Source organism: Gymnoscopelus braueri, assembly GCF_963280865.1.
Source record: "Gymnoscopelus braueri genome assembly, chromosome: 22".
Lineage (NCBI taxonomy): Eukaryota > Metazoa > Chordata > Actinopteri > Myctophiformes > Myctophidae > Gymnoscopelus > Gymnoscopelus braueri.
In genome coordinates, this window is record NC_137624.1 from 1,217,793 (window position 1) to 1,245,483 (window position 27,691).

At 41.7% G+C, this 27,691-nt stretch overlaps 1 protein-coding gene across 1 annotated transcript; it reads left to right on the plus strand.

Moving 5' to 3' along the window:
• Nucleotides 1–133: 133 nt before the first annotated feature.
• LOC308078280 (uncharacterized protein) lies at nucleotides 134–26,993 on the plus strand (the record flags this gene model as incomplete). Its single annotated transcript, XM_080419401.1, has 4 exons — nucleotides 134–215; nucleotides 5,023–5,158; nucleotides 14,740–14,813; nucleotides 26,472–26,993. The coding sequence occupies exons 2-4, from the start codon at nucleotides 5,023–5,025 to the stop codon at nucleotides 26,991–26,993; spliced, it is 732 nt and encodes a 243-aa protein (XP_080275527.1). The 5' UTR covers nucleotides 134–215.
• Nucleotides 26,994–27,691: the final 698 nt, after the last annotated feature.

The following is a 27,691-nucleotide window of genomic DNA, read 5'->3' on the forward strand; positions in this document are numbered from 1 at the left end:
AAATTAAATCCATTAAAATGTGAAACCAATAAGTGAGAATAAACTATGTCTCATGAAAGAGATTAAAACGTATAAAAGGATTAACAGAGTAAAAAAGTATCAGTGAATCTGTGATCTGCTTGTTGAGTCTTCCTCAGGCCTGCAGAGGTAGTAAAGAGGAGATAAGCTTTAAGCGACTGTGTTCTACAATCTTTATTGAAATCTCCACTTTTCAGGTACAAAATGACTATTTATGCTCTCGAATGGTTGAATACATTGTTATGTTGTCTTGTTTGTGTTTTGATGAACATTCTGACCGAGTATTGAGTGGTTTAGAAGTGTCGTGTTAGCCTTGAACAGCTATAGCCTAAATGCTAAGATAGCATTTATAGCATCTAGTTGCTAACGGTTAGTGTCATGTATCCGCTTAGCTCTGGTCCAGTGTTGCCATGTCCGCTTATTATAAGCGACTTTGTGCTAGTTTTTCTGTAAAGTTTCTTGCGGTTTTTTGGGCTTAACATTTTCAAGTCAAGGACACCCAAATTAATATGTATTTGTTTGAGGACCCCCATCTGAAAATATTTCATGCCAGGGACTAGTGGGACTCCCACTCAAGATTTCTGTGAAAATGTTTAAAACATTTTCTTCAAGATTTTTAAAATATATTTTTTATAGAAGATCTACAAACTCACACTTGCGACGCGTTGTGAGCTTGTAGATCGACTATTTTCAAATAACCAATGTATATGTTTAAAGGGAGAAGGGCTTGTTTTCATAGACCTGGTTGCTTCTTTCTCTCGCAAAATTTGGCAACACTGCTCTGTTCCATAAAGTTAGAAGGAGTTCTCTTTAACAATATGTCTCTTGACTTTAGTAAAGTTAAAGAATACACTTTTGCTTCCCACCAAAACAAAGACGGTTTTAATGTGTTGAAAGCCTTCTCTACTTGGTGGAAAGAGTCAAGACAATCAGCCCCCCACCTTCCTTGTAAAATACACTTTTCGTCCAGAAAATAAAATATTTCACTGGAAGGAAATAAACAAGAAATGACAGTCATAATATACCCGCTTGCGGCAGGCTCATTGTGCAGAATGTCCCAGCCAATGCAACCGGGTGTTGTTAAAACATTTAGAACACGTGCACGCCTTCTCTGTTGCAGCCAGGCCATTATGTCTTTGTAGGTTGCAGGTATGAGGGGATATAATTCCTTTGTCACTTTAGGCCTATAGAGTAGGTCTACATGTACATAAAGGTTCGTCATCATCAAGACTGGAATACTTTTTAACTCCGTGGCATTATGAACGTCCGAGGATTATGCCTCTGTTCTGAACGATGTTGCCAGATTTGGCGAGAGAAATAAGCAACCAGGTCTATGAAAACAATCTCAAAAGAAACGACTATATATAGGCCACCCAAGCACTTTAAAGTTTAAACCTATATAGAAATACATTGAATATTTGAAAATAGCCGATCTACAAGCTCGTTGTGAGCTCGTAGATCGGCTAGAAAAATCTGGGAAAAAAATGTTTTGAAAATGTATGAATATTTTCCAAATTCACACAGATCTTGCATGGGGGGTTATATGTGACTGGGTACAATGCTTTATGCCGCAAGTTGGCATTTTTCAAAATTGGAACATATTTGAAGAAGATGTGATCATTTGAATCTGGTTATCTATAATAGTGCAAACTGAGATAATCCCTTCTAAAGAATTGTCACTTCGGAGCACCTCTCAGCTCCAGGTAATGGGCGTGAACAATGGGTAATTTATTCAGCCTAGCCACTCCTCTAATCACTCCCCCATTGACACCTTTCAGTCAGCTGTCCACTTTATTTAGTGCCAGGGACCCCCATAGAGGATCTGTGTTGTAAAAAAAAGGCATAATAAGTAATCATCATCATAATAGATTTAATACAATATTTATTTGAAAATAGCAGATCTACAAGCTCACAATGCATGCTTGTAGATCGGTAATTTTCTAATTGCCGATGTAAGTAAATGTATTGATACAATCCAGTGCTAGTGTTGTATGTGTATATCTATAAAGTAACTAAAGTTTTCAAATAATTGTAGTGGAGTAAAAGTACAATATTTGCCTGTGAGATGTAGTTGAGTAGAAGTAAAAGTACTGATAATTGGAAATACTCCAGTTAAGTAAAAGTACCTCAACTGGTTAATTATAAAAAAAAGAAATTGAGCATATTAAGTAATCATCATCATAATAGATTTAATAAAATATTTATTTGAAAATAGCAGATCTACAAGCTCACAATGCATGCTTGTAGATCGGCAATTTTCAAATTGCCGATGTAAGTAAATGTATTGATAAAATCCAGTGCTGGTGTTGTGCTGTGAGAGAAACAAGCTACGAGGTCTATGAAAACAAGCCCAAAAGAAACGACCAGTTTCGCCACTTGAGGTGAAATACAGCTATTTTCAAAAAGAGTCTTGAAAGCAAGGCCAAATAAGCAGTGGTGGGAAAAGTACTCAAATTCTCTACTTAAGTAAAAGTACCAATACTGCAATATAAAAATACTCTGTTACAAGTAAAAGTCCAGAATTAAAAATGTACTTGAGTAAAAGTACAAAAGTATTGGCATCAAAATGTACTTGAAGTACCAAAAGTACTAAATATTTGAAAATAGCAGATCTACAAGCTCACAACGCGTCGAATGTGAGCTTAAGTACAGTACTTGAGTAAATGTACTTAGGTACTTTCCACCACTGCAAATAAACGGCTACATGTCGTCGTGACGTCTTTGTTGAACTGCAACATGGCGTTTGCACTTTGTTCATTTACAGCCTGTACATCTACATAAACGTTCAGATTTGCAATATAAAGTGCTTACCCCATGGCCACGGATGTGACACGTCATTTCGGGTGGGTCTAAGTACCCGTATCTTCCGTATTGTTAATTAAAAAGCATTTTATTCCGATCGGCGGCCATTTTCTCATAGAGTTATAATGTATCAGAGTGCATACACCCCCCAACCGCTACAGCCGCGTAGTTGAGAAAAACGGAGACAATGGCCACCAATCGGATCAAAATGCTGTTTATTCAACGATACGGAAGATACGGGTACTTATGAGGGCCCGTGTATAATTATAACACCCGTAGCCATGAGATAAGCACTTTATATTTGAAATCTGAACGTTTATGTAGATGTACGAGTTGTAAATGGAGAAATGCAAACACCAGGTGTAAGTTCAACCATGACGCTTGACGTCAAGCTAACAATGCTAAAATCGTCGACTAGCCTCGTCACTCCACCGTTGTTTTTGTCCACATCTACAGTGAAATTCTTCCATACAAACGAACATCGAGCGGCCTGTTGTTTAGCTGGAGCCGCCCTCACCAATAGCTGCTGTGTTTGCAACATGTGAGCAACATCGAGGCGGGTGCTGTAAAGGAGGAGAGGCATTGGCTTAAACGGGAAAGTGTCCCCATTGGCTTAAAGTAGTGAAGGACAGCCAGGACAGCCAATGACAAATAGGTGTCGCATAGGTGTCAAGTGGCCCAGCCTGTCTGTAGACCCGCCAGCTTTCAGCAAGCGGGTAAAAATGTTTAGTTACTCCACTGTGCCCCCTATAGATCTTGTCAATAGAAAAATGCCTTTGACTAGATCTGTAGGAGGCGCAGTGGAGTAACTAAAATATATCCTTCCAGTGAAATATTTTCTTCTCTGGCTGAAAAGTGTATTTTAGACGGGAGTTGGGCGGTGGGGGGCTCAGAGTGTTTCCATCAAGGAAAGTAGGCTTTCAACATCTTAAAACCGTATTTGTTTTGGTGAGTAGAGAAAGAGTGAAGTTATTATTTTTTACTAAAGTCGAGAGGCGGCCATAGCTGAGTGGTCAGTGAGCCCGCCTAGGGAGCCAGAGGCCCTGGTTGCCCCAGGTACGATTCCAGGCGAGGCCAGCAAATGTGTCGATGAAATGAAATATGTCCCTGAGCAAGACTCTCTTAACCCCTAATTGCTCACAGGCCCTCATTGGAAACAAAACCGCAAGGACTTTCATGAACGGACTTGTTAAAAGGAATTATCCTTATACTTAGGCTGCGCTACGCCTACCGGTGGCATGAGGACAATGCCCTAAAAGTCACATATTGTTAAGGAGAACTCCTTCTAATGCTACGGACCAGAGCCAGTATCCGCTCATTGTACAAGACAGCATGTGGCCATTATTGGTTCAACACACATTGTTTGCTTTTTGATTGTGTTTAGTACAGTAACGTGTGTGTGTGTGTGTGTGTGTGTGTGTGTGTGTGTGTGTGTGTGTGTGTGTGTGTGTGTGTGTGTGTGTGTGTGTGTGTGTGTGTGTGTGTGTGTGTGTGTGTGCCTATGCATTTTATTTATTTAAATTGTTTACTTACCACATGAAGTATTGAATTCAAGGATAATTTTAGTTTTTATAACATTACTTTATGGTGAATGAAGAATCAGAAAAAGAAGACCGTATGATGCATTGAGATTAACAGCAGCGAAACTATATTAAAAAATCCGGTTATAAACAAAAAAAAAACATTCACCTATAATGACATGACATAAATAAGGACACCACTTTTTTTCCTATCTTTTTATTGCATTTATTTAAATTCATCTTGTGTTCACGTTTCATACTTTTTTACTATTTGTATTACTTTTATTTTTATATTGTATTGCTATTTCTACTATGATTAATGTGTATAATTCTGCCCTACGTTGACTTGGTCTTTAGTTTAACTACACTGTTTAGTTATGTTTCTGTTTGCCAGTTCCGTTTTTTTCTGGCATTCTACTAGTTATTATCTTATGTGAAGCACTTTGGGTTACATGTTTGTATGAAAGGTGCTATACAAACAAAGTTATTATTATTATTAATTATGATATAGCTAAAGTGTGTGTGTGTGTGTGTGTGTGTGTGTGTGTGTGTGTGTGTGTGTGTGTGTGTGTGTGTGTGTGTGTGTGTGTGTGTGTGTGTGTGTGTGTGTGTGTGTGTGTGTGTGTGTGTGTGTGTGTGTGTGTGTGTGTGTGTGTGTGTGTGTGTGTGTGCTATAAAGCAGATGTCTACCAATGATTCCTACAACTCGGCAGCCCTGAGCGAAGACCTGAGCTCTGCTGCCCCCTGGAGGACTGCTGCCATTATGCCTCCCATCTTCACCATTGAGGATAACAACTGCACTGACACTGAGACAGGCTGTGAGTAACACACACACACTAACTTTATCAAGAAGAGCAGAGTACATTCAAGTCTGGATCGCGGGCAAATACTGTGGGCAAATACTGCGGCATGGTCATGTTGGACCTCCAAAAAGCGTTCGACTCTGTAAACCATACGATTGGTTTTGATAGCACATCACTAAACTGGATGAGATCTTACCTGGAGGGTAGAGAACAAGTGGTTGACATCAACGGAACCATGTCCTCATCCCTCCCGGTGAGCTGTGGGGTTCCTCAGGGCAGCATTCTAGGGCCGTTACTGTTCCTTCTATACATTAACGACATGAAAGCTGCCTGTAACTGCAAATTGTTCCTGTGATGACTCTGCACTCCTGATCTCGGGAGAGGACAAGTTGCAAGTTGAGGAAGCGCTCAGCTCCGAACTCAACAAAATCCATACTTGGCTTACCGATAACAAACTGTCACTACACCTTGGGAAAACTGAATCCATTCTCTTTGGGACCAAACATTCCCTCAGACAGATGGATGTAAATGATTTCAAGGTCAAAGTCGATGACACAACAGGGGTCGACATTATAAATGGCCCGGTGGCCCAGATGTACTTTTTAAACCGTCAGGGCCAGCAGAACGCACCAAGCACTTGCCCGGTGGGGCCAGTGAAAATAATGCCTTGAAAATAAAAATGTAAAACATTAACATCTAATAATTTCACATAATTTCCCTGTACTACTGTGTTCTGTTAACATTTCTGTAAAATCGTCTCGTAATTACCGTTAAAACATAGTTAAATAATATATTTGGAATGTCTCAAAAACAGAGCGGTCTGCTGTGGCTCTAACCCGGACCTCAGCGCACCTCGCAGCAGGCAGTTCACTGCTCGCCCGCGATATACGAGCACGTTCATGTACTCAAGCAGGGCAGGCTCACAGAAGAGCCTTTTCCCGTCATCCTTGGACCTTTTCATTCATTTTCAAAATGTTTTTAAAACCACCAGTATTCGGTCAAACACCAGGTAAAAACAAATACAGAAAAAAGAAGTTGCCAGAGTGAAAAGCAGTAGGAGACGAAAAAGAGGGAGAGAAAGTTTCAACCACTGGCGAGACCGCTAGAATTGGCTTGCATAAGATAAGTTAAAAGCGAGCACGATAACTATTATGTGCGTCCACACCAAAGAACGATAATGTTATATGTAAACAGTGCATCAAACACGCACTGTGCAGTCCAGCTGTGTCAGCCAGCCTACATCGAGGGAGAGAGGGGGAGAGATCTCCAACTCCTTGGTGCTGAAACGGGATAATATGGATAATAATCCGACTGATTATTAATTGTAAGGAGGTGACCATACCGACAGTAATGCCAGCTAGCCTAAAAGCTAGTGTTAGCTATTCAAAATCATTCGTCTCCTCATTTACATTAATAGGCTAATAGTCTAACACAACTTTCTGAGGATGAGTGAGACCCGACTGCATTCCATAGGTCGTTCTGATGTTTTTGAATGCCTGTGGATGTTGCTAGAAATCGCCGATCTAAAAGCTCACAACACGTCGCATTTGTGACATACTGTGAGCTTGTAGGTCGGCTTTTCACCGTTGTACCGCAGAAAATCATTAGCTGATTATTGTAAGCGACTTTGGGCTTCTTTTTTTGTTTGCTTGTAAATATTGGGCTTTTTTGGGCCTGTTTCTAAAGTGCAGTTGCGTATTTGGGCTTGCTTCCACATGTTTTAATTATTATTTAGCAGTGGTTCTCAAATATTTGCATGTCATGGACCCCTTAGCTCTGGTCCAAACTAGTGTTAGAAGGAGTTCTCTAACTCCTTATAACGTTATGGACTAGAGCTAATGGACCCCAAAGATGCATCGGCTATTTTCAAATAGGCGATGCAAACAGGTTTAAAGCTTAAAGCTTGTAGATCAGCTATTTTCACAATATTTATCTGTGGAACAAAATCTGTATGCCTCTACTCCTACAATTCTAAGAGCCTGTCAGGGTGGGGGGTCCCCAGTTCAAATATGATCATTTGGGGGGGGGTCATGGCCTGAAAAGGTTGAGAACCACTGGTCTAAATCAGCCTGTGCTGTATAAATGATTAGCTGTAGCAGGAATGTAGCCTACACAGTATATGATGTACTATTTATGCATAAACCCCAATGCAGGGCTAACAGTACAGTAGCCAATGCCTAATATTATATATCTACCTCCTAACAATGACAGACAAGCAGAAAGTGCATAATAACATTTTTAAAAACAACTACATATTTCCCCATTCGGAAATCAGAATGGGTTACTTTTAGAATGATTGTCATACAATTATTTGTATAATGAACATGCTTTAGGCCTATCTATAGATAGCTGTAGTAGTTATACAAAATAAATATTTACACATGATATGTAATAGGCAGCAGAAGTGAGGTTTTTTGCTTGTTTATTTTACGGGAAAATACATTTTACTTTAGGGAAAATTCGGAATCAAATTCATACATTTTCCTTATTATGGGATCGATACTTGACGAAAGTCCTGGGCCAGTGGTTACAATGGTGGGGTCACTGGACCGGAGGGCCAGTGGCAAATTTCCCTTAATGTCTACCCCTGCACAATTATCTCTAGCAAAGAAGAGATTACCTATTTGGGTTGCATTCTTGACAAATACCTGACAGGTGAAAGCATGGCGACAAAGGTGGTCAAAAGAGTAAACCAGAGAACCAAATTTATGGGCAGAGTTTCCTCTTTTGTCAACCCTCAGGCCCTCAGGACCCTCTCAGGGGCCCTGATTCAGCCACTTTTTGACTATGCTTGCACCTCTTGGTACTCCAACACCTCAGCATCCGGTGTCACTGACTAAGCTTCAAACCTCCCAAAACAAACTGATTCGGCTACTCCTTGGACTGGGGCCCATGACCCACCTCTCTCCCACCCATTTTGCCAGCTTAGGCTGGCTCAGGGTGGAAGACAGGGTTAAACAACTAAAAATGGGACTGGTCTTCAAAATTGTAAATGCAAATTTGCCCGATATGCCCCCTATTCCCGCATATCTAAAGAGTAAATACCTCCAAAAAGTTAGCGACACCCACAGTCACAATACTAGAGGGAGCGTTAACAACAATTTGGTACCACCCACCCATAAAACAAACATGGGCAAATTCTCCTTCTACAGCACTGCCACCCAGGATTGGAATAGTCTAACCCCATCCCTCAAAAAAATGCAGTTCGCTGGGCTCATTTAAAGAGCCTTAAAAACTCACCTGAGGCCAAAAGAGGAGGTAGTACCATTTTCCTGTTAGACAGCCGACCCCCCCCTGTTCTTGTACATATAGTTTTTTTCACCCCCTTTTTTTAATGTTTTTGTTCTCTTATTCTGTATTATTTGTATGAGAGAGAGAGAGAGAGAGAGAGAGAGAGAGAGATGCCTCCCCCTGGTCAGGAGGGGCGCCTGATGGAGGGGAAAGGAACTGGTTGGAATAACGTGTTCCTTCCACGCGCTACGTCCAACCGGGGAAACTCCCCCCTGTCGGGTGATAAGAAGGCTTGTTAGCTCTCATGCATTGAAGGAGGCATGAGCTCTCTGAGCTCTCCCTAGGTTGACAGAGGGAGTGTAGTGCCCAGGATTACCTCGACAATTGGCACTGGGTGAAAAAGATGGGGTTACAAAATCGTGGGATAAAAAGAAAAGAAAAGAAATTACAGTTCAAATACAAGGTCAATTAAATAGGATTTAAAAAGCCCAATAAAGCCAATGACTTGTTTCAGTTGTAGTCCTTTTGTACTCAATTCATAGAGACATTAATTGACAGACAGATATACACTAATATGCAGAACATCATATAAATATTTCTTTTTTTTCTTATTTTTTCTTTCTAAACTATGTACAGTAAAACGTTCGACATAGCTCTCCTGCTATGTTGCATAGCAGGAGAGCTAATTCAACCCCTTGTTTGTGTCAAATCTGGGCTGGATGTGATCAGTGGAGCTACCTCTGGTGTTGTGATTGTGTACTTCATTTATGTTTTTGAAGTATTTTGACAGGTACATGGGTATCTTTACGTTGTGGTTTATCTTGTGGCCCAGGCAAGTTGCTGTACTCTGTCCTCTACCATGAGCCATCCGATCCTTGCAAAGTGAGCAGGGGTTAGATGAGGTGTAAGCCAAGCCTTACAAGTTTGTTTTGGGATGTCTGGAGCCTTGTTTTTAAGGCCATAGTGATAGATACATTTTTATTGTCATTAAACATATACATGAAATGCATAAATGATCGTGTTGAATGCTGAGCTGATGTCCAAGAACAGCATACGCACACTGGTGTTCTTCCCCTCCAGATGTGCTAGGCTCCGGTGTAGGACAGAGGCAATGGCATCCTCTGTTGAGCGATTAGCATGGTAGGCAAACTGGAACGGGTCAAATGTGGGGGGGAGTTTGGAAACGATGTGAGCCTTTACCAGCCTCTCGAAGCACTTCATCATAATCGGGGTGAGTGCCACTGGGCGGTAATCATGGAGAGATGTTATGGCACTGGAATTATTATAGCATTATTGAAACATGAAGGGACAACAGCCTGGCTTAACAAGATGTTGAAGACGTCTGTGAGGACCGGGGCCAGCTGATCCGCACATTCCTTTAGCACCCGAGCTGGAATCTTGTCGGGGCCCGCCGCCTTCCGGGCGTTGATACCTCTCAGGGTCCTCCGGACATCAGCCAAGTCCAGACTGAGTACCTGCTCATCTGGAAGAGGAATAGTTTTCCTTGCAGGGATGTTCTTTGTTGCTTCAAAGCGTGCAAAATAATTATTGAGCTCATTGAGTAATTCCTCATTGTCCTCACAGGATGATGGAGCCCCCTTATAGCCTGTGATGGACTGAATACCCTGCTACATGCGCCGGTAGTCCTTAGGGTCCTGGAAGAAACCCTGGATTTTCCGACTGTAGGCACGTTTTGCAACTCTGATGGCACGTTTCAGGTTGGCTCTTGCTGTCCTGAGCTCCCCACCATCTCCTGCCCTAAAAGCATTATTCCGCACCCTCAGCAGTGCCCGTACCTCGCTGTTCATCCAAGGCTTCTCATTGGCTCGTGTTCTGATGTTCTTAACAACACTAACATCCTCCATACATTTAGAAATGTAGCAAGACACAGTCCCAGCATACTCCTCCACATCAGTGTGTTGTCCCTCTGTTGCCGCCTCCCTAAATATGTCCCAGTCTGTACACTTGAAGCAGTCTTGTAGTGCATCCATAGTAGAGCCCTGCAGGCCCGGCGGGGCCCGCCAAAACAGGCCTGGCTAGGGCCGTTTCTGTATTTGACCATCGGGCCTAGGGCCGGGCTCAGGCTCACCGAACATTTTGTGCACATAATTTCACCCTGGTAAAATAATCCGCCTCTCACGGAACTCCGGTATAGTGCATGGTTGTCCACTCCATTCTCGCTGCGTTGCAGCAGCAGCCTGCACGCTGCTAGTAGTAGTCACGTGACAACAACACCGGGGCACACACACACACATGTCGCGCACACATCAAAAACGTGTTGCGGACTGGAACTATTTTTGCAATATTATTCTTCACAGTTTACCTCAAAGAAAGGTAGGCCATAATCCTTTTTTGTTGTTGCTGCTGGCTGGATGAGGATCACGCAAAGGGCACACTGCTGCCTATACTTGATTTGATTGTTGTGTTCTTGTCTTGACTTCTTGTGGGTTTGTTTTTACCAGAGCGAGAGTGCCAGCAGCTCGCTGCGTAGCGTGCAGCAGTGAAAGCACACGCTTGAAAATAATTAATTAATTAATAATAAATAAATAAAGAGGTGTCGGGCACGGGCTTGGGCTGTAAAATTGCGCCACCTACGGGCCAGGGGCCGGGCGGGTTGAAATACCACGGGCCAGGGCCGGGCTAGGGCCCACATTTTCGGCCCGTGTAGGGCTCTAATCCATAGCACCCTCAGGCCAGACCCTCACCTGCTTAACTGCAGGTTTTATCCTAGTGAGCATGGGCCTATATGCAAGGACCAGCATCACAGAACAGTGGTCTGAGGAGCCAAGATGGGGACGTGGGGCTGCTCTAAAGGCACTCTTGATGTTAGTGTAGACCCGGTCCAGTGTTTTCTTGCCCCTGGTTGAAAAGTCCACATACTGATAGAACTGAGGTAGAACTGTCTTCATGTTAGCCTGGTTAAAATCCCCAGCCACAATGAAGACCCCCTCTGTATGTGTGGTTTGCAACTCACTGATGGAACGGTATAGTACCTGTAGTGCCTCCTTAGTGTTTGCACTGGGAGGAATGTACACTGCTGTGATTACAATCGTAGTAATTTCCCTGGGTAAATAAAATGTCAGAAGAGCAGTGACTAGCGACCACTGTGGCATTGTTGCACCATCTATTGTTAGTGTAAATGCACACACACCGCCCCCTCGCCTCAGGTTTTACTACTGAGAGCACAGCTCCTGTCCCAACGGAAAGTTGTTAGTCCCTCCATGGCAACAGCATTGTCCGGTACAGATGATTTTAACCATGTCTCTGTTAGAATCATAGCGCAACAGTCCTTCATCTCCCGATTTTTTGTTAAATCCAGCTTCATAAAGTCCATTTGTTTCTCCAAAGAGCAAACGTTTGAGAGAAGAATGGATGGAATTGGTGTTCTACATGGGTTAGCCCTCAGCTTGGCTGTTAGCCCGCCGCGGCTCCCCCGCTTCCACCTCCTGTCGCACCGCCTTCGTCGCCTCCTAGGCCCGCCAGTGCCGGTGAGAGACGCCGCTGCCTCACGGGCCTCTGGGTCTCGCCGGCATAGCAACACGAGACTTTGCAGAGCGTCCATAGTTACCGCATCTACCGTCCCAAAACTACTGGACGCACGTAATTCTAATGTGAACTGCCGATCGTATATTACTTTAGCGTTGTTGCACTTAACACAAACAACCGGACTCTCTGGTCCTAGTGGATTATTTGCCTCTATGCTGTCGTGAGCCAGTGTGGCCGCAGCCATGTAATGGTGTTGTGATACCATGAGGTGCATGCATAGTCAAAGTGACCTTGGATGAGGGCCCCTGTTAGAATCCTCAAAGTATTCTTACTGACTAGAGAGGAAATCCTATACACATCTGATGCCATGAGGTAGCCAAAGAGAATATGCTAGAGAATGAAGAAACAATACATGAGAGAGCTGTTCGTGTGTGAGACATAATCTGTACTATTCAATTACTAATGTGATGTGTTGCTGTGATCTGCTTTGATTACTTTCTTAATAATGTGTTGTCACTAATTACAATGTAATGCATTTCTAATGGAAACTGTGTGTGTATTACTGCTGAAGTTAGAAGCATAGTAGACAGATAACAGTCAGATCTGAAAGTGCGTAACCATAGCTACTCTGTTAACTGTGTAAGCTAATTGTTCTGCTAGGGAAGCCATGTTATGATAACATTTTGTGACGATTCCAAAAAACAATGTTAGTGAGCCGCTCTGCCTGAAGAGTCTGGAATTCCAAAACATCGGCGAAAGTAGCAGCGTAGTGGCGTCATGATGGCATAGTTAACTGTAACCTTTAACCAAGGCCATGGTGATAGGAGGGGCACAGTAAACTTTAACGTTTGGAAGTTTAAACGTTCAATATCATAGTATTATTATGACTTTAAACCCAGTTCATGGTAGTGGAACTTTAAACGTGACACAGGTGCAGCGCCATGGTGTCTGGGTCATAGTAACTTTTTGTAGTAAAAATTGTCACTTCACATTTGACCTAGTGACCTGAATGTCAGGAGACTGGGAGGAGCGAGAGCTATTTTAAGATTGTTACGGTTAGTAATGATATCTAAGAGGCAGGTGATGAGTATAATGAGTAAAATGGGTTGTACAATTGATGGCACTCCACCCAGAGGAATGACACATTTTTACGAGGAGGCAACTACTACCATACTTAGGATATTTTCAGAGTCAGATTCAGCTAAGAATTCAGGCATCGTCTGTCTCTTGCCTCGAATAGCTGTTTCTGGCGATATTCATGTGAGTATGGCTTGTCTACACTCTACAGCTTGAGAACATGGGCTCAATCGGGAGTAAAGGACTCAAAGTCAGCCAAACCTTCTTTGGGATGATTACAGGAACCCCAAGCTCTCTGGCTATTCAAGCCAGAATTGCGTGAGGCTGTAATGGTTGGGAAGTGTTTGATCACCACCTTTTCTGCCTATCTAAATTACTGTATATTAAGTTATTTAATAATCAGACTGGTAGGGAGTTTACTGACAGGGACTTTTATTTTATATTTTATTCTAATCTTTCTAATTTGTAACAACTACTGTACTATACGGTCTGATCTATCTTTACCCTGTATCGCTAAATCCTTAATAAATATTCTAATTCATGCATTTAAAGTGATGTCTGAATAGTATTGTCACGATGGATTTTATTCATTATTATGTATTTCTCCTGGTTATATTGTACAACAATGGTATTGTATATGGGATCCAATACCTTGACCACTTTTAAACATCTGCTTTGAACCAAAAGTTCAAATAACAATGAGACAAATAAGTTTGATGTGATCCTATTGGCGGGTGTAGTATCGTTTCACGGTTGAAAAGGGGAGACCATAAGAAAATGTATGGCTGTTAACAGTCTCGCTAAATTTTGTTGTTAAGGTCTAAACATATCCAATATAATAACCAATGAAGCTTATTGACTATAAGGATTTTAACTGTTGAACAGCGGACCATATCAAAGTCCCCGAGAGGGAATTTTGTTGTCGGATTACAAGTAGGACGAAGCAGTCTACGTTCTACCGGTGGGGGCTCCTCACTGGTAGGAACAGAAAATAACTGACCTTGACATGAAACAGGAAATTATAAACCAATCTATTCAGTGAGACTCATTATAACCTACACCTTTGTAACGTTTTAATTAAATTAAGTTAATGTACACAGGAAATGTCACACGAAGGACATTTACCATGAGAGACAATTCCAAACAGAGTTTTTAGATAGCTTGTTTGGTCGAGTCACAGTTTGTAAAATGTCTGCCATCATTACCAAGTGGATCGCCCATTTCAGCTTGACCCAAGTTAGAATTTTGAATCAATTAAAGTGACGATGTGTGATTCAACGTCCGTTTTTTCCTAGTGGATTGCAAGGGAAGATTGAAGCTGTAGTCAGATTGCTGGCTCTGTGATCTCGCAAATCCAGCTGCTGTGTAAGGTTACAGGCACCCAGGCATTTATTTTTTCATTTGTATCTTAAATGTTAATCAAGTATTTATATACTGTCTTTATCTATATTTGAATGTGGAATATTCGTTGACAGCATTTTTTTTAAAGCAACAATGACAGATCTAGAAGCTTACAACGCTTGTAGATTTTTTGGCTATACTTTTGTGAGACACTGTTGTAGGGCATACATTTACTACATTAAATGTGGAGATGTGAGGTTTCTCCACAACAGCAACGATATGAACAGTTAACACTAATACATACTTTGTGCACAAAGGGTCACTCACACACACAATGCAAAGAGACATTACAATAATCAATATTAAACAAACCAATTAGGAGAAGAAGAATAAATCTGATACAATGAGAATATAAATTGATTTGACCTCTGCTGATGTTACCTCCTCTCTCCTCCTCGTAGATCTCACAACCCTTCCTGTGTGTAAAGAGGAGGTTTCCCCTGAACAGCAGGAGATGAGTCCCAGTCTGGCCCAGGTGAAAGAGGAACAGCAGGAGGAGTTACTTCAAAGATCAGAGGAGGCTGCAGGGTCATCGTTGACATTACTAGCAGTGAAAAGTGAAGATGATTATGAAAACAGACAGACAGAGCCTCTAGCCAGCACCTCAACTCAAGACGTGAAAACACAAGCTGATGTAGAGCACTGTGGAACATCACAACCAACTATTGATGTCCAGCTCCTCTCTTCATACAGTTCTGAATCTGACATTGCAGAGGACAGTGATGACTGGGCGTATTCTGAATCTGATACTGCTGATGTAGAGCACTGTGGAACATCACAACCAACTATTGATGTCCAGCTCCTATCTTCATACAGTTCTGAATCTGACATTGCCGAGGACGGTGATGACTGGGCGTATTCTGAATCTGATACTGAAGACAGCGATGAGTGGGAGGCCAGTGATGCTCAGTCTGTTTTAAACACACTGAAATCACACAAGACACAACGTGTGAAAGGACAAAGGTTGTCTTTGAGCAACAAGTTGTCCCAGAACATGAAATCATTAAAACAAACAACATCCATGAGGAGTCGAACAGGAAAGAAAAGCATTTGTTGTACAGAGTGTGTCAAAGTCTGTAAATGCAAGGATCATCTGAACACACACATGAGGACTCATACAGGAGACAAGCCCTTTACTTGTTCAGTTTGTAGCAAAAGCTTTAGACGATCCAATGCTCTGAAAATTCACATGACGATTCATACAGGGGAGAAACCCTTTGCTTGTTCAGTTTGTAGCAAAAGATTTAGCCATACTCAAGGTCTGAAATCACACATGAGGACACATACAGGGGAAAAGCCATTTGCTTGTTCAGTTTGTAGCAAAAGCTTTAGACATACTCAAAGTCTGAAAGCACACATGAGCACTCATACAGGAGAAAAAAACATTTTTTGTTCAGTTTGTAGCAAAAGCTTTAATCAATCTCAAGAACTGAAAACACACATGAGAACTCATACAGGGGATAAGCCCTTTTCTTGTTCAGTTTGTAGCAAAAGCTTTAGACATACTCATCATTTGAAAGCACACATGGTAATTCATACAGGGGACAAGCCCTTTTTATGTTCAGTTTGTGGCAAAGGCTTTAGCCATACTCATAATCTGAAAGCACACATGGTAATTCATACAGGTTGCAAGCCCTTTGCTTGTTCAGTTTGTAGCAAAAGCTTTAGCCATAACCATGACCTGAAAGCACACAAGAGGATTCATACAGGGGAAAAGCCATTTGCTTGTTCAGTTTGTAGCAAAAGCTTTACCAATGCGCGAGGTCTAAAAGCTCACATGCGGACACATACAGGGGAAAAGCCATTTGCTTGTTCAGTATGTAGCAAAAGCTTTAACCAACCTCAAATTCTGAAAACACACATGAGGATTCATACAGGGGAAACTCCATTTGCTTGTTCAGTTTGTAGCAAAAGCTTTAGACATACTCAAAGTCTGAAAGCACACATGAGCACTCATACAGGAGAAATGCCCCTTTTTTGTTCAGTTTGTAACAAAAGCTTTAATCAATCTCAAGAACTGAAAACACACATGAGAACTCATACAGGGGATAAGCCCTTTTCTTGTTCAGTTTGTAGCAAAAGCTTTAACCAATCTCAAATTTTTAAAACACACATGAGGACTCATACAGGGGGAAAGTGATTTGCTTGTTCAGTTTGTAGTAAAAGCTTCTACAAGTCTGAAAATCTGAAAGCACACATGAGGACTCATACAGGGGAAAAAACATTTACTTGTTCAGTTTGTAGCAAAAGCTTGACTACAACTTCATCTCTACAATTCACTTGTAAAAATATCAAGTTTGTAACAAAAGCTTTAGCCGTACTCAACATCTGAAAACAGACGAGGGAGGACTCATACAGGGGAAACTCCATTTGCTTGTTCAGTTCGTAGGAAAAGCTTTGATCAATCTCAACATCTGAAATCACACCTGAGGACTCATAAGCCCTTATCCAGATTGTTAGAAATGCTTAAATCATTTCCGATTAGCTGAAGATGCATATGAAGACTCATACATGATAATTGAAAAAACTTTAGTTGCAGTTTGTGTGGTTAATGATTTGGCCAAAATTAGCGCATTAACGCACCACTGTTCCAATTCAATATTTTATCGCCATTAATTGCACACACACAGTATCTTGTGGTCTCTCTAACACAACTTTTGGGATCACCGGTAGGAAAACAGTCTCAAATATGTATAAGAAGGCTGGTATCTTCCTTCATCTCGGATTTCAGCATTTGGTATTAAAATAAAAGTAGAAAATCATGTTTTAAAAGATAAATAAAAACATAGTAAATAATAAAGGTAAGTCTTAAATAGTCCGACTATCCCTGCCTAAACCTAAATCTTGTCACATCTGTGGTAATGTTCTCCGAAAAAAAAAACAAGACCTTTCTGTATGCCACAGCCTTTTAGTGAGGTTATTGATTCTGCACTGTCATTTAATTATTGATTTTATTTTATTGATATTTTCTATTCTCAACTTCTCATGGACTAGTTTTAATTGTATACAAATAAAAATGTATAATGTTTCTTTTGCACTCTCTTACTGCTCTAAATGCTCTGTCAAAATGTCAAGACACTTGTATTCATAGCAAAATGGAAGATCTACAAGTTCACAACGTGTCAGTGATCTGATTCCATACTTTAAACCTAATATGCATCTGCTATTTTTTTTAAAACAAACTTAGGAGTTTTTAATCACATTTTTAAAACCTGGAATGTTTTTGAAACATTTTAAATCGCAAATCCTTTCATCATCATCATCTGTTTTTACGTCTGGAGACTCCCGTCCAGGACAGGCTTCAGACGTGCCTCCTGCAGGAGACTTGGCTCAGATCTGAACCTATTTGATTTGGCGTTAGGGAAACGTTGTGACCTTGCTGACGTCAACCCTGAGTAGGGTTCAAACCCACGACCTTCCACATGAAAGGCGTTTGCTCTTACCCACTGTTTCCCAAACAGTGGGTCGGGACCCATGTTTGGGTCGTGGACAACTTTTTATGGGTCGCGAGGAAATATCCCCCTTTTTTTGTTCCCAAATAAATAAATAAAACCTTTTCTTCAATTAAAAACAATTCCAAAATTGTTCGTGTTTCATACATAAAATCAAATAAATCAAATAATTTCCATAAATACATTTTAATACAATTTAGAATAGTGAAAATAGCAGATCTACAAGTTCACAACACGTCACGAAGCGATGCGTTGTGAGCTTGTAGATCTGAGCTGGTAGATCTGCTATTTTCACTAGTTGGGTCCCGGGCAAACATCTTAATTTCTCTTTTGGGTTTTTGAACCTCAGCTCTAAAACTAAATTAGACAATGAAGTTTGACTGAGCTGCCACCCGATTCGGATGCTATCAATGCATTGAATGGGACATTATCACCTCTTATTAGACCTTTGAATGGGCGAAATAGGCGACATACTGACCTACCCGCGATTTATCTGACCATTCATTGGGTGTTATCAAGACATACTGACCTACCAACGGAGATGACTTAAATAGTTCAGTTTCGGTTTTGGTTTTGGTTTCGGACCATGACGGAGGCGCGCAGTCACAGGCGAACTGTCACCCCGTGAAGGACCCCCGAGGGAGCTAAGGCAACCGAGTTGCCGTCCTGTAGAAAAGAGAAAATCCTGGAAACATTTTTTAAACATTTATCTTATAAGCAAAACATCTTATGTAAATAAATAACAACTTTTTTGATGTATACAAATTAAACACATAAACCAAACTTTATTAACCACTTAAGCCATATTCCACAAGAATAGCAGATCTGCACGCTCACACAATGTGTTGCGTGTGAGCTTGTAGGGCTATTTTTTTGTTTGTTCTGTAATGACATAATTGCAGACACTGATGTAAAAAAAAAAAGGCAAATAATGACTGATAAATGGACCAGACCACTAAATCAGTCAGGCTCTAATAAAAGTAATACAAAATAATGCACCACTGATGAAGGCACAAAACATTTCACACACAGATAGGGCTGTCACGATTATGACATTTTACTTGCCGATTAATTGCCACTCAAAATAATTGCGATTAACAATTTAATTGTGTTTTTTTGGGGGATATTATACTGTTTAGACTGATGATAGGTTCTTGGTTTACCTGTGATCCTAGATTACCATTTCTATGCATTTGATGTATTACCTCGTGTTTACTTAGCTTACTGTAAATCGCTCTGGATTAAGAGCGTCTGCTAAATGTTTCTGTCATTGAACATTGGAACATGATGAATACAAATTAAAATTCTGTTTGTCTTTTAGGCTTCGTAAACAAAAGATGCATGTACCTATTTTAATAACTTTACACTTTATTTGAATAGCGGAAATAGCCGACATCTGCTATTTCCACTATTTTTGGGGGGAAATGTTGAAAATTATACTTTTTCCACTTGGAAATGATTATGACGATTATGCAAAAGATAATTGCGTTTATCTCAAATAGTTGAGATTAGGCAATTAAGTAATAATTGTGACATGCCTACACACAGACTTTGAGTGAAAAGAGATGATGGGTGCGCGTCATCTGAAAAGGGACAATTCGATATCTTACTACATCATGCCTAATTCATACGTTGTGGTGCCAAAGTGTCCCGTAAAATGGATGATCTACAAGCTGACAGTGTGCCGCGACACGTTGTGAGCTTGTAGATGTAAATTATCTGCCAATGTCAGCATGGGACACTGCTGTATGGCAAAGTATCAATCAGGCTTTAGACTTCGGTCTACACACACACACACACACACACACACACACACACACACACACACCATATATAGTATAAGATTTGGCTCAGTTTCACTCAAGCATTGAGGTATGGATGAGTATCCGTGCAGGGATTAATGCAGCCCACTAGGGAACACTATCACACAGGAGAAACAACACACACAGTATATAGGGCAGATATGAGCTCAAACAACAGTACATAGAAAGGCTTTCTACAGGTTAGGCCTACAGTGGAAAACCACCTAGGTTACTACCAAGATAATCAATAGACCTGAATCCTTTTCACTTTGTATATACTTTATCATATGTTCAGGTTATTGGTCAAAACGGATCCAGGGACGAAATATGATTAATTTATAATTGTAGTAAATTAAATGCATATAAGTCGTATAAAATGTGAAACCAATTTGTGAGAATAAACAATGTACAGAAGCCCCATGAAAGAGGTTAAAACGTTTAAAAGGATTAACAGAGTAAAACAAAACAGAAAGAGATCATTGAATCTGTGATCTGTTGAGTCTTCCTCAGGGCTGCAGAGGGCGTAAAGAGGAGACAAAGATTGTTAATTTATCGAGATACACCATCCCAATTGGAGCCACTAGAGGCGACATGGTACACAAATCCTACAAATGGTCTTCTAAGCGGACGCCGCCGTCTGACGGCAAATCTCGCGAACGTCCAATGTTGACTGGTGCTAGATCCCGCGAGAGTGTGTTGCTGGGACAGAAACATTTTGTCTCTCTGGAAAAAAAAAATGTTTCAAAATGTTCGGAATATTGTGTGGCTTGTGACGATCTGGTCCAATATTTAGTTCAGTGACCATGGAGCTAAAGAATGGTTCAGAAGCTGACGTTCACTCTGCCATTAGTCTCGCGTGGCCAGACTGTTGCCTCCCACAATTTTCAAATGTTTCCGGTCATACTGTCTGGGACATAGACATATAAAGGTAGACGCCTCCTCTGGCTCTGAAGCGTCGGCATGGCGGGCGCGCTTCCGCTTCCCGGAGAGCCTTTTGGGGGGCAGCTGGAAATTTCCGCGTGCGTCACAGAAGGGGGCGTTCAGTAGGCCAATGAGAGGCATATGGGGGCGGGACAACTAGATTCTGACAAGTCCTGGAAAAGACGCGCTGTGATTGGCCAGTGCCCGTTCCCCCAATTTCCGGGGGGGAACGGGCACTGGCCAATCACAGCGCGTATGGCGGCCACCATACGAAACAGGTCGCTCCAAAGAACTGCAGAAGCCAATGAGGTATCTAGGTTTCTATATCTATGGTCTGGGACCCAAGCCCCCAGAACCCAGTGGTTTCATTGAAGCCAAATGGACATGCTGGCCATTCATGGTACTGCAGGCCTGGGGCCTCAACATGAACGAGCGAAAACGGTTTCGACCAATGGGCTCGACTCACGTGCTTGCGCACGGGGCTGCGCGCTTCTGTGACGCAAAACGCGTCACTTCTGTGACGAACTGGGCCCTAAATAGGCCGCGCCCACCAAATTTCCAACCCGGAAGAAGGGGTGATTTAGGCCCATGCGCTGGGTGAGCAACTCAATGCAAGTGGATGGGAGGAGATTTCGGGTGCCCTCTCTATTATTTTTAACTCTATGTCTGGGACTCGGAAGCTCTGATCATAATTATAATATAAACCGGATGTGAAGCTTCCTCCCCAGTTCCGTTTCGTCTTTACAGTCGCGCAAATTTATCCGACTATAAATCAAAATCATTTAAGTATATTTAGCTTGCTGCTTAGCAGAAATGGAAATTAAAAAAGAAAATGTAAAGATATTTTAAAATATATTTTCGTGAACGGAAGTGCCAGTTTCCTCAATTGGATTTCGGGAGTTGTAGTTGTGCTATATTGACTCTATATAGCATTCGGAGATTGTGGAATAGTTGTCTGGCTACGCGAGACTACTCTGCCTTTGAAAATGAATAGACTCCAACCTGCTTCCGGTCTGCTAAAACGGCGTCCGCCCACTTCCATTGATACAGGAAGTAACAGGAGATGGCATGTCTTCTATATCCGTCTTGGGAGGACGCTCTAAGCGACTGTGTTCCACAATCTTTATTGAAATCTCCACTTTTCAGGTACAAAATGACTATTTATGCTCTTGAATGGTTGAATACATTGTTATGTTGTCTTGTTTGTGTTTTGATGGAAATTCTGACCGAGTATTGAGTGTGCTGTTCCTGCCAAAGTGTATGCTGAACTTCAGCTCAACAGCAAGCTAAACTCCACTTCCCATAAGAATAATGACAGAAAGTAGGACTTGTTCTTTTTACTGAAGATTCCTCATCATTACAGGTCATGGAGTAAAAACTGGAAACAAAAGTAACATACAATGTATCATGAGATGTTGTCCTCTTCTATTTACAGTGGCTTGTAAATACAATCATTTTTTAATACAAAATAACCATTAACTGCCATTTTTAACATTAACTTATTGTCTTAGTTAAGCATACATGAAATTGCCACAACAACATGAAATTATAGCTTCCACATGAATTCTAACTTACAGCATTGCCTCCTGGGGAAGGTATGTTGAAGGTAAGATGAAAAACATCAGAATTGGACAGCAATGAAGAGCATGCACTCTCTGCTGCTACTGACATAAAAATGCTGTTTGCTGGCTCACACAGCTGTTCTGTATCCAGTGCAATTAGCTAAACTCACACACCTGCCTTAACTAACAACCTCTTCTCATCAAGAGGACCTAAAGTCACAGTGGCCTCTTCTTGTCAAGAGGGCCTTTCAATATAAGGGTACTTTTGTCTTTCAAAATAAAGCCATTCTAAGCAACATAACAGCAAACAATAAAAATCACATTATCCGCTTGACCTTTATGAGGTCACCATCTTATCTTTTACACTGCGGGTTCTGAATAGGAGTCCTCTGTAGGTAGAAGCAGAACTATGACTAGTCTACACAAAGTCTTTGCACAACCTCGGTCCATAGTCTTCATTTCCACATTGCGTAATCTTTCCTTTTTCCTAGCTAAGGTGGCGGTGATCAAAGCAATTGGCCAGTTGTTCCGAACAGCTTCATTGTCCCTTGGCAGGTCAACATGTCCATGTTGAAGGTTTCTTTTGGACTCAGTCCACTGACCGCATTGCAGGGTTGGTAGGTATTCCTGAATTTTCCTCCACTGTTTTGTTGTAGACATCCTTGTCTGTGAAGTCTCCTTGAGGGCGTGAGACTACAGCCTTGATAGACTAACCTGAATAGACTGTCATGCGACTCCCCGCCATGACAGGTTTTCTCGTTAACGTGCATGAAGCACTGGCCCGGGATGCATGGCTGTTACGTGAAAGCTGCTGTCACATTCCTCACACTTTACTGCATTGTTGCAGTCCTTTGCTAGATGAGAGGCCGAGGACACACATTTGAAACATATTCCTTTTTCCATGAGAAAGGCCTTCCTGTCCGAGAGTGTTTTATCTCTGAATGTCCTGCACTTCCTCAGTGGATGTGGAAGGTCGTGGATTGGGCATGTTATACGTGGATCATTGTCGCTTTTCACAAGGTTGTTTGCATCAGTTTCTCCTGTGGAGACATCGGTCTGGTGAACCGTGATTGGATAGCTGGAGCCTTGACTTTTAAAGGTAGGTCTGTCTGTTTTTGCAGGTGCAGTGTCACTGCTGGAAAGAAAAAAGCTTGGGTCGTTACGCTTTCGTGCTTCGTAACAGACAAACCCGGCAAAATACTGAAATGGAGGGTAACAGCTGCCATTTTCCTCCTTCCATTTGGAGCCGGTAGACATCCATTTTTCTTGGAGCCCGTAAGGTAGCTTCTCGACAATGGGGTTTATGCCCCGTGGAGTGTCCAAATATGACAGCCCCCTGAGGTATCCGTCCTCATTTGCACCCTGGAGCTCCATGAGCAGATCTCCTAGGTCTTGTAGCTTTTTGTGGTCTTTCGCCGTCACTCGTGGGAAGTCATCCAGGCGCTTGAAAAGAGAGTTCTCCAATATTTCGGGAGCTGCATAACATTCACGGAGTCTTTCCCATGCCTTCTGAAGAGCTGCTGCTGGGTTGTTTACATGCACGGAGCGCATTCGTTTGACATGTTCGCTGGATTCCTTACCAAGCCACCTTGTCATTAAATCCAATTCCTCTGTTGCTGTGAGGCCTAACCCTCTGATAGCGTTGGTGTAGGATGAGTGCCAAGCACGGTAGTTTTCGGGCCTGTCATCGAACTGATATAAGCTTGAGCTCACCAAGTCTCGCCGAGCCAGGAAGTTTGCCAGTGGTTCAGTGGTGGGTGCCTTGGCATTAGCTGCTGGTGTACCTTGGGGGGTGTACGGTAGGGCGGAAGCGTTCAACTTAGAGTAATCCCTGCTTGAATGTCCCTTATAATCATGCTCTCTTTTAGGGGACTTGTATTCCATTTTAACAGGACGTGGTGTGCTTGTATCTTTGATTCGGTGTTCGACACTTGTTCGCTGCCGGATTTAGCGTGTTGTGGTGCGCTATTGTAATGGATAAATTAGAATGCCAACCTGTTCTTCGATCATTTCTGTACTATCTAACTGTATTTGAACTAAGGAGGTTTAAACTCACAGCAGGGGTCTTTAGTCAACCACTCTACACATGAATGTGCTAAATCTAACTCAGCTACAGCTGTCAATCTAACAGCTGATCTGAATCCTTCATGCTACTCTCACTGTGTCAGCTATGTGTATTTGTGTAGCTATGGTTGTGTCTCTCTTATCTTTAGTCCATACCTTATAAGACCATTTAGAATAGCATCTTTGGTACAATGTGGAGTATAAAGAACTGTGTTAGAGGAGGTTCAAGAGGCTTGTGCCCCGAGGGGCTGCAGGAGGGGCTGCTGGAGCAGGCCTGGAGGCCTGCTTCTCATGATCTGTATGCTGTTGCTCTCTGCCTGAATCTTCCTAATAAATGATCTAAAACTTCACCCGAATGGAATATTATTATTATTAATATTTCTATAACATTTGGCGACGAGGATGGGATCAATATTTCATCATCATAAACATTATGATTATGGATACTTGATCAAAAGAACTTAAGGGTGAAGGACTTTTTGGGAAGAAGATTTTCTCAAAGCAGATCCGGACCAGATCCAGACGATGGAGGACAAAGAGGAGCACTACAGAAGCAAGCAGAATCAACTTCTGATGATCTTCTTCAACAAGGTCTACACACGATTGGAACCTCGCAGACCGATCTACTCTGTCTGTGATGACAACAAGGAAACCACAAGCTTCAAGTGCCAGAGGGAAGGAGCAGAGCATGCGTTTTCCACAGCAGAGCGTGCGTGGTCACCAGCCATGAGAGCAGCACCAACAATGTCACCATGTAACAGCGAAGGTGAGGAAATCGACACCATGTCAAACAAACAACAAGAGACTTTGCCACAGCAGGAGGACCAATGCACAGAGAGCCACAGAGAGCACGTGAGAGCCACTGAACACTGGGACCCACCAGCCCAGTGGAGATCACTGCCACAGAGATACATGCCGCACGTGAGAGCCACTGAACACTGGGACCCCAACCAGCCCAGTGGAGATCACTGTCAGAAATATAAACCAAATGGACCCGTATGCCAAGTAAGATGGAGGAAAGAGCCATGAAGACTGGAAAACTATATCTAACTGAAAATATTTGTTCTTACTGCCTAATCTCTGGCATGTCAACGTCTAGAACGGTGAGATTTGTATTCCATGTAGCGAAAATGCCTGAGTGATGAAAATTCCATTTGGTAGCAAATTCCACGTGATGATAATGGAGCCCTCAGCCGTGAGAAACAGAGATTTAACATACAAACAGATATAGATTTGACATTGAGTGAGAAGCTCTCAAAGCTTTCAAACCTAAAACAAGCAGATCTATTATTCTGTAATATGTTTCATGTGATATGTTTGATATCTATCTGTATTAATTAATATAGGAGTTCTAGATAAAAGCTGATATCTAAAAAATTAGTAAACTGGGCATTGGCCACTAATGTGGAAATATTTGTTTTGACTGCATAATCTCTGGACTTTTAACGTTTAGAAGGGAGAGAAGTATTAATATTCGTATCCACCCATAAAAATTAGTATGCGCACTAAGGGCCCTTTGCCTTGGAAAAACTGAGATTTAACGTCCAACCAGATAAAAGATTTCACATATACTAAATTCTAGAAAGATGAGAGAAGAACTCTCAAACCCAAACAAGCAGAAATACTATTCTGTAAGATAACTGTATCAACATGTAGGTAGTAAAATGTCTATTGATTTGTCATTCTATAAATCTCCTGTTGTATGTACATGAATGATTATTCATGTACAAAAACAAAAAACTCTGGAATGTAATGGATAAATTAGAATGCCAACCTGTTCTTCGATCATTGCTGTACTATCTAACTGTATTTGAACTAAGGAGATTTAAACTCACAGCAGGGGTCTTTAGTCAACCACTCTACACATGAATGTGCTAAATCTAACTCAGCTACAGCTGTCAATCTAACAGCTGATCTGAATCCTTCATGCTACTCTCACTGTGTCAGCTATGTGTATTTGTGTAGCTATGGTTGTGTCTCTCTTATCTTTAGTCCATACCTTATAAGACCATTTAGAATAGCATCTTTGGTACAATGTGGAGTATAAAGAACTGTGTTAGAGGAGGTTCAAGAGGCTTGTGCCCCGAGGGGCTGCAGGAGGGGCTGCTGGAGCAGGCCTGGAGGCCTGCTTCTCATGATCTGTATGCTGTTGCTCTCTCCCTGAATCTTCCTAATAAATGATCTAAAACTTCACCCGAATGGAATATTATTATTATTAATATTTCTATAACAAGAGGAACAGCAGGAGATGAGTCTCAGTCTGGTCCAGGTGAAACTAGAACCTCCACAGATTTAAGAGGAACAGCAGGAGATGAGTCTCAGTCTGGTCCAGGTGAAACTAGAACCTCCACAGATTAAAGAGGAACAGCAGGAGATGAGTCCCAGTCTGGTCCAGGTGAAACTAGAACCTCCACAGATTAAAGAGGAACAGAAGGAGAGGAGCATCAGTCCGGTCCAGGTGAAACTAGAACCTCCACAGATTAAAGAGGAGCAGCAGGAGGAGTTACTTCAAAAACCAGAGGAGGATGCAGGGTCATCGTTGACATTACTAGCAGTGAAAAGTGAAGATGAGTATAAGAACAGAGAGACAGAGCCTCTAGCCAGCACCTCAACTGAACACATGAAAACACAAGCTGATGTAGAGCACTGTGGAACATCACAACCAACTGGTGATGACCAGCTCCTCTCTTCACACAGTTCTGAATCGGACATTACTGACGACAGTGTTGACTGGGCTTCACACTGTTCTGAATCTGATACTGAAGACAGTGATGAGTGGGAGGCCAGTGATGCTCAGTCTGTTTTAAACACACTGAAACCACACAAGACACAACATGTGGAAGGACAAAGATAGTCTTTGAGCAGCAAGTTGTCTCAAAATATGAAATCGTAAAAAAAAACACCATTCATGAGGAGTCAAACAGGAAAGAACAATGTTTGTCCGGTTTGTAGCAAAAGCTTTAACCAATCTGGAGATCTGAAGAAACACATTTAAAAACCAATCTGGAGATCTGAAAACACACATGAGGACTCATATAGGGGAGAAGCCCTTTCCTTGCTCAGTCTGTAACAAGAGCTTTAACCAGTCTGCACATGTGAAATCGCACATGATGATTCACACAGGGGACAAACCCTTTGCTTGTTCAGTTTGTAGCAAGAGCTTTAACCACTCTCATCATCTGAAATCGCACATGATGATCCACACAGGGGACAAACCATTTGCTTGTTCAGTGTAGCAAAAATTTTACCCGATCTCAAAATCTGAAAGATCACATGAAGACTCATACAGGGGAGAAGCCCTTTCCTTGCTCAGTTTGTGGAAAATGCTTTTGTGAAAATCGAACACTGAAAACACACATGAGGATTCATACAGGGGGAAAGTAATTTGCTTGTTAAGTTTGTAGGAAAAGCTTTAGCGACTCAAACGACACAAACACTTTACTCATTCAGTTTGCGGAAAATGCTTTAATGAAAATCAAACTCTGAAAATACAAATGAGGATTCATACAGGTGAAAAGCTTGTTCAGTTCGTAGGAAAAGTTTTAACCAATC